General features: G+C 39.3%; 1 protein-coding gene across 2 annotated transcripts in view; it reads right to left on the bottom strand.

Moving 5' to 3' along the window:
* The window catches only part of LOC133563570 (receptor-type tyrosine-protein phosphatase eta-like), a 115,261-nt gene extending 103,729 nt beyond the window's left edge, over positions 1-11,532 (bottom strand). For both annotated transcript variants that reach the window (XM_061917748.1, XM_061917747.1), the window contains exon 1: positions 11,272-11,532. In XM_061917748.1, coding sequence (XP_061773732.1) covers positions 11,272-11,334 — 63 coding nt within the window. In that variant the 5' untranslated portion in view covers positions 11,335-11,532. The remainder of the gene's footprint in view (positions 1-11,271) is intronic.
* Between the last annotated feature and the right edge of the window lie 455 nt (positions 11,533-11,987).

Raw genomic sequence — 11,987 nt, forward strand, 5'->3', positions numbered from 1 at the left:
TAACCCTCACCAGACTTTTCATTTAGTACACCTGCATAATTAACAATCAAAAAAAAATAGTCACGCTCCCTCTGTCAAGTTATTCATTAATATGGTCAAGGCTTACAGTCGTGTATAACTGTATGGCATTGACGTACAGTTAGGGAAGAAAGATGAGACAGAAATGATTAATGACTTAAAATAAATAATATTTGGCCATTGAACTGGGTTGTACATTTATTTTTATTTGTTTTTATGTTTTAACTAAATTACTGAATTTGCACATTTCCTGACCAAATACAAGGCAGAGACCTTAGCAGAGCCTAGCCTGTGATTGTGCAGTACTTCATTAACTGTGTTGGATGCTGCACGCTTGGGTAGAACGCAGTGATGAAAAACCATATAAATGATACACATTTAACCAACAATAGAGCTTGTAATACTATCGTTATATAATGTTAAAGGGGAACATTATCACCAGACCTATGTAAGCGTCAATATATACCTTGATAGTGCAGAAAAAAGACCATATATTTTTTTGACCGATTTCCGAACTCTAAATGGGTGAATTTTGGCGAATTAAACGCCATTCTGTGTATCGTTCTGGAGGCAATGACGTCAGAATGTGACGTCGCCGAGGTAATACAGCCGCCATTTTCATTTTCAACACATTGTAAACATTGGGTTTCAGCTCTGTTATTTTCCGTTTTTTCTACTATTTTTTGGAACCTTGGAGACATCATGCCTCGTCGGTGTGTTGTCGGAGGGTGTAACAACACTAACAGGGAGGGATTCAAGTTGCACCACCGGCCCGAAGATGCGAAAGTGTCTGCCGCCAGACCCCCATTGAATGTGCCAGAGTGTCTCCACATTTTACCGGCGATGACAGACATGGCACAGAGATGTATGGATAACCTGCAGATGCATTTGTAACGATAAAGTCAACAAAATCACAAAGATGAGTTTTGTTGATGTTGACTTATGTGCTAATCAGACATATTTGGTCGCGGCGTGACTGCCAGCTAATCGATGCTCACATGCTACGCTAATCAACGCTAGCATGCTATTTTTACATGGCACAGAGATGTATGGTTAACCTGCAGATGCATTTGCAATGATAGTCAAAAAAATCACAACGGTGAGTTCTGTTGATGTTGACTGCCAGCTAATCGATGCTAACATGCTACGCTAATCGATGCTAACATGCTGATTACCGGCGGTGCTAAAGCAGACATGGCACAGAGATATATGGATAACCTGCAGATGCATTTGCAACTATATTACGTTTCCTTCCACCCACATTTAATGCGAAAAAAACACTTACCAATCGACGGATTTAAGTTGCTTCAGTGTCACAAGATGCGAAAGTCTTGATCGTTTGGTCCGCACATTTTACCGGCGATGCTAACGCAGCTATTCGGCCATGCTATGGGTATGAATAGCGTCAATAGCTGTTTGCTCAATAGCTTCAGTTTCTTCTTCAATACTTTCATACTCCAACCATCCGTTTCAATACATACGTAATTTGTTGAATCGCTTAAGCCGCTGAAATCCGAGTCTGAATCCGAGCTAATGTCTCTATATCTTGCTGTGGTATTCGCAATTGTTTGTTTACATGACGTCACAGGGAAATGGATAGTCGTGTCGCAAATAGCGAAAATCAAGCACTTTAAAGCTTTTTTTAGGGATATTCCGAGACCGGTAAAATTTTGAAAAAAAATTCAAAAAATACAACAAGCCACTGGGAACTGATTTTTATTGTTTTTAATCCTTTTGAAATTGTGATAATGTTCCCCTTTAATGCATGTTGATGACGCATTCTAGCGGTGTCTCGCTTATTTGACAGCGATAAATGCATCCTAAACGCAATGTAGCATTCTAGCCAGCAGTTAATGTCCCTCTAAAACGCAAAGCCACTTCGAAGTCAGCGTTCCTCACATCCTTGGCAACAAATAAACTGCTGTCCCTACAAGTATCATTACTGGAAAACGAGAGAGAGCTAAACAGTTTACACAACACACTGTAAGAAGCTATGCCAACCGCAAACTAGATCTCCTGAATGTAAACAAAGGTGGCCAGATTGATACAAATATACACAGTGACGATGCCAAGTATAGTATCAGTTTTTGGTCGATACTACAGTGGTTGGATCGATATTTTTATTATTATCATAAAATCTTTTGTAATTTTTTTTTATTGTTTACAAATTTAGAAAATAAGAAACAGGAGTGCTTTGAGGGGAAAAAACTAAATGATTGAAATCAGATCCAATAATAAGATAAAATTAAATATGTAATTGATATTGTTACACCGCCATCCTGTGTTTTTGGCTGATTATAATTGTCAACAAAAATTAAATCATTAAGTATCAGTCTCAGCATTGGTTGGACAAAAATTGTAACTACTACTTAGTATTGTATATCCATCCATCCATCCATCCATTTTTACCGCTTGTCCCGTTGTGGATCGCGGGGTGTCGCTGGAGCCTATCTCAGCTGCACCCGGGCGGAAGGCGGCGTACACCCTGGACAATTGTATATATTTTCATTTCATATATTGTTATCGCAGGAGGCTGCAATATATATTCTGATATATATTTTATGGCAAATCGCCAATCCGTGGCGCATGCATGGCCGTTTCTGTTTGTCAACGTGTCGCCAATATATCGACATCCATTGCTTTCGGTCCCCTAGGGGGGGGTTGCCCACATATGCGGGTCCTCTCCAAGGTTTCTCATAGTCATCATCACCGACGTTCCACTGGGGTGAGTTTTTCCTTGCCCTTATGTGGGCTCTACCGAGGATGTCGTTGTGATTTGTGCAGCCCTTTGAGACACTTGTGATTTAGGGCTATATAAATAAACATTGATTGATTGATTGATATTTGTTATACACCTGGCATCATTAGTTTTGTGAATCGGACAATAAACTGCTGAGAATAGTCATACGGCGAAGCACACTGTACTAATTCCTCGCCGTGAAGGTGGTGTACGTGAGCTGGAAGGAGATTTTTGCTGCTGTCTTTGTACAACGAGGAAATGCGCAGCAAAACCAATAAGAAGGACTTTCACAACAAAGTAACATAGCTTTTCCTGGAGATTGACAGTGTTGCGTTGTTAATACACCGCCTAAGTGTAACTGTGTTTTCTACTGCTAGCGTCTTCTGACTCTCCACACGTAAATTAGAGAGCATAATAATTTGAAGTTTGAAAAATAATTCTGTGCTGTACAGCCTCGTGAATTACAGTATGTTTTTAATATACTGTATTCCTTTCAGCTACATTGCATGATACAGCGCAGTTCGATACCACTACAAGTATGTCTGATTCTGATTCTGAACCTCAATAATATATATATATATATATATATATATATATATATATATATATATATATATATATATATATATATATATAGGTAAATCAAAGCTCAGCATTAATGTATGGTGTAGTATAGCAATAGGCAATATGTCCTACAATCTATAACGTGACATTTATTGCAGCCTCTTGCAACAACACTAAATATCACAATATATTCCATTCAGTTCAGTTCAAACAACTTTATTAATCCCTCAAATGGCAATTAACCTTGAGCAGGTACATATAGCCTACATCAGGGGTGCCCACACTTTTTCTGCAGGCGAGCTACTTTTCAATTGACCAACTCGAGGGGATCTACCTCATTTATATATATCATTTATATTTATTTATTTATGAAAGAGACATTTTTGTAAACAAGTTAAATGTGTTTAATGATAATACAAGCATGCGTAACACATATAGATGTCTTTCTTTCACGAAGACAAGAATATAAGTTGGTGTATTACCTGATTCTGATGACTTGCATTGATTGGAATCAGACAGTAATGATGATAACGCCCACATTTTCAAATGGAGGAGAAAAAAAGTTGTCCTTTCTGTACAATACCACATGAAAGTGGTTGGTTTTTGGCATCTAATTCATCCAGCTTCCATACACTTTACAAGAAATACATTGGCGGCAAATTCCGTAGCTTGCTTGATTGACATTCACGGCACCCGAGGGTCTTGTGAGATGACGCTGGCTGCTGCCAGTTCATTATTATGAAAAAATGACAGAGGAAGGCGAGAAACACTTTTTATTTCAACAGACTTTCGCGCCGTCCCTTCCGTCAAAACTCTAAAGGCCGACTGCACATTTCCTATCTTAACAATAAAAGCCCTGCTTCATGCTGCCTGCGCTAACAAAATAAGAGTCTCGGAAAGCTGGCGTGCACAAGTGATGTGCACGCCAGCTTTCTGAGGGATCGCTTGTGCACGCCAGTTTTCCGAGACTCTGTATTTAGTTAGCGCAGGCAGCATGAAGCAGGGCTTTTATTGTGAAGATAGGAAATGTGCAGTCGGCCTTTAGAGTTTTGACGGAAGGTACGGCGCGAGAGTCTGTTGAAATAAAAAGTGTTTCTCGCCTTCCTCTCGGTCATTTTTAATAATAATGATCTTGCAGCAGCCAGTGTCATCTCACAAGACCCTCCGGTACCGTGAATATCATTTAAGTGACGTCTTGGTGAAGATTGATGATCACAAATTTTTAGGTCTATTTTTTTTAAAAGCCTGGCTGGAGATCGACTGACACACCCCCCGCGGTCGACTGGTAGCTCGCGATCGACGTAATGGGAACCCCTGGCCTACATAATCCACAAGAGTCAATAAATAAATACATTAATAATGAATAATTATCATAAATATTATTTTATATCTTTACGATAATTTAACCATTTCAAAGCAGTAACATATTGCGTCATTTCCTGTTGTGTTATCTTCTCTAAACTATAATTAATCTACTGGCTAATTTACTTAGTAGTAGTAGTAGTACCTAGTTTATTTAGTTGTTTACTCTCCGTTGTAACATGGTTCTACCTACACGTCTGTTAAAATGTAATTAGCTCTTATTTTTCTGTTGTTTAGACACTTTACATCAGTTTATTTGGGTATCAATACTAAGTAGTTACAGGGGCAGTATTGGTCATACCAATGCTGATATTTGTACTTACATTTTTAAAGATCATTAAATCATAAACACATTTCTTTACCACAACTATAATTAGACAAAAACACAGGAAAGCGGTGTAACAGTATTAACAAAATATACAAATTATTTTATTATTTTCTTTTTTTACATAGTATATTTAAAGCAAAATAAAATCACAAGTGCAAAATAACTGAACACAAGCAGAAACTACTATTGGCTCTATTTTGTTTTTTGCATTTAAAGCCCTCTTGTGACCGACAACACAATAACAAAAAACATTGAGATTTTGTGATAATAAAAACATTGATCTAATCACTGTAGTAATAACCATACACTAATACTATACTTCATATTGTTAATGTCAATATTTAAAATCAATCCATCCATCTCTGTTTACATTGAAAAGCTCTAGCTAAGCAGTTAACATGGCTTCTTGTATCTTCCTACAGCGTGTGATGTAGCATCCAGCAGCAATACAATTATAAAAGGAAATTGCTGAACAGACGATATCTCTATTTTTTTTTTTTTTCTGGCCGTCCAAAATGTTTACACACACACGTGAGACTGGTGTTTCTCGTCTGCCCGTCGTCTATCTTTGCAGTGCAAGCACTGATCCTGGAACTGTCAGTTTGCACATCCTTCTGACACGTGCTAAATAAAACGCTAACTAGTGCTCGCAAAACGGTGATGAGTGTTGAAAAATCACATTGCGCGTGCCAAATAATTATATTTGCATCTTCTTCAAGTACTGTGGTCGTTTTGCTGATCAGTAAATATTTTGCATATTTTTAATAAATAATCAAAGACATGTCTCATTCATCTGCTCATTCATATTTATGGATATTATTGTCTCTCTTGATTTGCTAATCTACTTGCTAATATCCTCTTCTTAGCTGGTTACTCTCTGTTGGAACGTGGCTCCTATTAGCCTTCTATTGAAGTCTACAGAGTATTTATACTTTACTTGTTTAAAAAAACTTTACATTCAAGCTAGCTTAGCGCCAGGGCTCACATAGTTTGCTCCCTCTTCCTCCTTCCTTTGTGTGTGTCCATGCCAACCCAGCTAACACATAATGTTTAAAAAATGTTATCGAATGGTTTTCCTATAGAACCAAATCTAGAACTAACATTTAGCGAACATTAGCATCTATGCACTTGAGAAGCGTCTGAATTACGTTTTTCAACATACATAAATAAGTGCTATTTGGACATCCGTCCATCGATTCATGACTCGCCAATGTTTTAATCGTGATGCATCGGAGAATCTGTAATTTATTCCACCTTCTGATACTTATATAAACATAGTTTTTTTACCTGTTTTGTAAACGAAGATTAGTGATTTGCACTTTGGTGGGATTTTAGCCGCTAGCTTGCTAGCGAGGACGCAAAATTACGTTGAAGTCATTCGCTTGTCGTCAAATTTGCGGGCCACAGCGAGAATGTGTTATCACCATGCATCATCACAATGTAAAAATATTATCAAAAGCTCTATTGTCGGCCAAATGTAGGTCATTTACCTGTTTATCGTATGGATATCCATCCATCCATCCATCCATTTTCTACCATCAATTTAGTAACGTGTCCTTTAAGAGTAAAAATGCATTTCTTTCAATATGCATAATAACACAAAGGGTAATATTTAATAAAAATGAATAGATGTTGACAGTCCAACACATACTGATTGGTATACACAAGCTATGGAGATGATATCAGTAGAAACAACTGCATTTACTTTAGATAATAATGAGTCATATATTGGAGTATGGGATCCATTATTTCAGTTTGTTTTAACTATTAAAGGCCTACTGAAATTAGATTTTCTTATTTAAACGGGGATAGCAGGTCCGTTCTATGTGTCATACTTGATCATTTAACGATATTGCCATATTTTTGCTGAAAGGATTTAGTAGAGAACATCGACGATAAAGTTCGCAACTTTTGGTCGTTAATAAAAAAGCCTTGCCTTTACCGGAAGTAGCAGACGATGTGCGCATGACGTCACGGGTTGTAGAGCTCCTCACATCCTCACATTGTTTATAATCATAGCATCCAGCAGCAAGAACTATTCGGACAGAGAAAGGGACAATTTACCCATTAATTTGAGCGAGGATGAAAGATTTGTGGATGAGGAAATTTAGAGTGAAGGACTAGAAACTATTGTGTTGCTAGTGTTTTAGTGAGATTAAATAGTCATACCTGAAAGTCAAAAGAGTGCGGCCACGGATGTGTTGACCGCCAGTGTGTCTCTGAGGGAAGTCACGCAGCTGCAGCAGGACGGAAGCTCCGCTGATTTCTCCGGTAAGAGCCGATTTATTACCACAATTTTTTCCACCGAAAACTGCCGGTTGACATGTGGTCTGGATCCATGTTCACTTGACCGCTCTGCTCCATAGTAAAGCTTCACCTTCGGGAATTTTAAACAAGGAAACACCGGCTGTGTTTGTGTGGCTAAAGGCTAAAAGCTTCCTACCTCCATCTTTCTACTTTAACTTCTCCATTATTAATTGAACAAATTGCAAAAGATTCAGCAACACAGATGTCCAGAATACTGTATAATTATGCGATTAAAGCAGACTACTTATGGCTTGGATGGGGCTGGAAAATAATGTCCACTACAACCCGAGACGTCAAACGCACGCGTCATCACACCGCGACGTTTTCAACACGACACTTCGCGGGAAATTTAAAATTGCAATTTGGTAAACTAAACCGGCCGTATTGGCATGTGTTGCAATGTTAATATTTCATCATTGATATATAAACTATCAGACTGCGTGGTCGGTAGTAGTGGGTTTCAGTAGGCCTTTAAATGAACCAAAAATATGACTTATTCTATCTTTGTGAAAATATTGGACACAGTGTAAAAGCTACTGTGACACTATTGTTCATTTTTATTTAATTTTTTTCATACATGTCTAATGATAATGTCAATGAGGGATTATTTAATCACTGCTATGTTGAAATTGTTACTAATATTGATACTGTTGTTGATAATATTCAATTTTGTTTCACTACTTTTGGTTTGTTCTGTGTCGTGTTTGTGTCTCCTCTCAATTGCTCTGTTTATTGCAGTTCTGAGTGTTGCTGGGTCAGGTTTGGTTTTGGAATTGGATTGCATTGTTATGGTATTGCTGTGTAGTAGTTTGTTGATTTATCCGAGAGCCAGATGCAGTCATCAAAAGAGCCACATCTGGCTCTAGAGCCATAGGTTCCCGACCCCTCTGCTAAGGGGACAGGACGACTGATCTGTGTTAAGGAAAGAATGAATAGGGCCATGTATCGTGAGATTTGGAGCCAAAACCTCCTTCCATCAGTGAGAGCTTTGAATGGTTGACCAAATACTTATTTTCCACCATAATTTACAAATAAATTCTTTAAAATTTGTGAATTCCTGGATTTTTTTTTTCACATTCTGTCTCTCACAGTTGAAGTGTACCTATGATGAAAATTACAGACCTCTGTCATCATTTTAAGTGGGAGAACTTGCACAATCGGTGGCTGACTAAATACTTTTTTGCCCCACTGTATGTGTATACACATAATAGGGCTGTGAATCTTTGGGTGTCCCACGATTCGATTCAATATCGATTCTTGGGGTCACGATTTGATAATATATCAATTTTTTTTTTATTTGATTCGATTCTCGATTTAAAAACGATATTTTTCCCATTCAAAACGATTCTGTATTCATTCAATACATAGGATATCAGCAGGATCTACCCCAGTTTGCTGACATGCAAGCAGAGTAGTAGATTTTTTTTAAATAAAGCTTTTATAATTGTAAAGGACAATGTTTTATCAACTGATTGCAATAATGTAAATTTGTTTTAACTATTAAACAAACCAAAAATATGACTTATTTCATCTTTGTGAAAACATTGGACACAGTGTGTTGTCAAGCTTATGAGATGCGATGCAAGTGTAAGCCACTGTGACACTATTGTTCTTTTTTATTATTTTTATAAATGTCTAATGATAATGTCAATGAGGGATTTTTAATCACTGCTATGCTGAAATTATAATTTAATATTGTTACTGTTGTTGATAATATTTATTTTTGTTTCATTATTTTTGGTTTGTTCTGTGTCGTGTTTGTGTCTCCTCTTAATTGCTCTGTTTATTGCAGTTCTGAGTATTGCTGGGTCAGGTTTGGTTTTGGAATTGGATTGCATTGTTATGGTATTGCTGTGTAGTGGTTTGTTGGATTGATTACAAAAATAAATAAAAAAATAAATAAATAAAAAAAATAAAAAAAGATTTAAAAAAAATGAGAATCGATTCTGAATCGCACAACCGTAATCGTAAACCAGGGGTGTCAAACTCAAATACAGAGTGGGCCAAAATTTAAAACGGAACAAAGCCGCGGGCCAAGGTTGAACAAATGAACCTTTTAAGAGGGATCCAAAAAAGTTTTGCATTGAATATTGAACAAGCAAGGCTTATATAACTTTATAGTGACATGCAAAGTCGAGTTTCAAATTATCCATCCAGCCATCCATTTCTTACCGCTTGTCAATTTTGGGGTCGCTGCAGCCAATCTCAACTGCAATAGGGCGGAAGGCAGTGTACACCCTGGACAAGTCGCCACCTCACAGGGCCAACACAGATAGAGAGACAACATGCACACTAGGGCCAATTTAGTGTTTCCAATCAACCTATCAATAATGATTTAAAAATATCAATGGCATCCATCCATCCATTTTCTACCGCTTATTCCCTTTTGGGGTTGCGGGGGGTGCTGGCGCCTATCTCAGCTCAAATAAAATTTAAATAAAAATTGGAGGGTGGGGGGGCATGTTTGGTGGTAGCATCCTGGAAGAGTTAGTGCTCGTGGGGTTCTGGGTATTACGTGTGTTACGGTGCAGATGTTCTCCCGAAATGTGTTTGTCATTCTTGTTTGGTGTGGCTTCAAAGTGTGGCGCATATTTGTAACAGTGTTAAAGTCGTTTATACGGCCACCCCCAGTGTGACCTGTATGGCTGTTGACCAAGTAGGCCTTGCATTCATTCGTGTGTGTTAAAGCCGAAGATATTATGTGACTGGGCCGGCACATTGTTTCTATGGTGGACAAGCGGACGTGACAACAGGTTGTAGAGGATGCTAATATTGTTGTCCAAGTGGAAATCGGGAGAAATTCGGAAGAACTTGGGAGATTTACGGGAGGGGCAGTGAAATTGGGGAGGGTTGGCAAATGCGTTATTACAGCGGCACCGCCCCTGTATAATACCGGCAGGCCATCCATCCATCCATCCATCCATCTTCTTCTGCTTATCCGAGGTCGGGTCGCGGGGGCAACAGCCTAAGCAGGGAAACCCAGACTTCCCTCTCCCCAGCCACTTCGTCTAGCTCTTCCCGGGGGATCCCGAGGCGTTCCCAGGCCAGCCGGGAGACATAGTCTTCCCAACGTGTCCTGGGTCTTCCCCGTGGCCTCCTACCGGTTGGACGTGCCCTAAACACCTCCCTAGGGAGGCGTTCGGGTGGCATCCTGACCAGATGCCCGAACCACCTCATCTGGCTCCTCTCGATGTGAAGGAGCAGCGGCTTTACTTTGAGTTCCTCCCGGATGGCAGAGCTTCTCACCCTATCTCTAAGGGAGAGCCCCGCCACACGGCGGAGGAAACTCATTTCGGCCGCTTGTACCCGTGATCTTATCCTTTCGGTCATGACCCAAAGCTCATGACCATAGGTGAGGATGGGAACGTAGATCGACCGGTAAATTGAGAGCTTTGCCTTCCGGCTCAGCTCCATTCTTCACCACAACGGATCGGTACAACGTCCGCATTACTGAAGACGCCGCACCGATCCGCCTGTCGATCTCACGATCCACTCTTCCCTCACTCGTGAACAAGACTCCTAGGTACTTGAATTCCTCCACTTGGGGCAGGGTCTCCTCCCCAACCAGCTGTAATAATTTGATATTACCTCAAGGGCCAAATGAAATCACACGGCGGGCCAAATTTGGCCCACGGGCCAGAGTTTGATACCCATTACGTAAACGATTCAATTCGTATTCGAATCGATTTCTTCCCACACCCCTAATACATGTATATATATATATATATATATATTTCATGTTATCAAGTTTGTATACACATGAAATACACCGAGTGGATATAATACCTTCATACATTTAAGCACCACTGAGATGATTATCTATGAGCACCTGCGTTCAGCAACAGGTGCGCTCTCTGCCCCCTTTCCTCACTCCAAAGTGGTTTATAAAAAAATGTTTATAGCGTGACACTGTGCGAGCAATGACATACAGAAATGAAAGAAAGCTTATTACCTCGGCGACAGCAGTGAAGTGAAGAAGAAAGGCGGCAAAGCGGAGCAGCGACGACTTCTTCATGACGATGGCCGCGGTACCCTGTTAGCCTTTCGCTAGCGTGTTATGCTAAATGTTTGCTACTAAAGAAGAAAAAGTTCTTTATGTTGGGCGAATAAAGGAGGGCTAAGTGCGACGGGGGGAGATTTGGTTCTCTCTGGAAACAAGAAGGAGCGCGACATTCGGGGAAAGTTTGGTCAAGTTTTTTTTTCTTTTTTTTTTTTTTCTACACTCCTCCTACTCATCATCATCAGCAACATGGTGAGTCCAGACTGAAAGTCATCCCGCATTCCTCCCATAACTTGACCACAAAGGGTGAAGGAATGTATCGTCCCATCACAGGGCACAAAGCTGAGTGGCCAAGGCAAATATTTGCAAGAAAATAATTATTTTTTAGTTCGTGATGCAGTTTACAGTGCCATGCGTGATTTGTAGTGGTCGCACATTACTTCCTCTTAACGATAAAGTTGCAAAAACACGTCAATAATGAATAAAGCTAAATATGTTCTACACCAAAAATCACTTCGAATAGAATAGAAAGTACTTTATTGATTCAGCACCACAGTTCGCTCTCAACCTTTTTTCAGTGACGTACCCCCTGTGAACATTTTTTTTAATTCAAGTACCCCTTAATCAGAGCAAAACATTTTTGGTTGGAAAAAAAAAAGAGATGAAGA

This window comes from Nerophis ophidion, linkage group LG12 (assembly GCF_033978795.1).
Source record: "Nerophis ophidion isolate RoL-2023_Sa linkage group LG12, RoL_Noph_v1.0, whole genome shotgun sequence".
In the NCBI taxonomy this organism is placed as follows: Eukaryota; Metazoa; Chordata; class Actinopteri; order Syngnathiformes; family Syngnathidae; genus Nerophis; species Nerophis ophidion.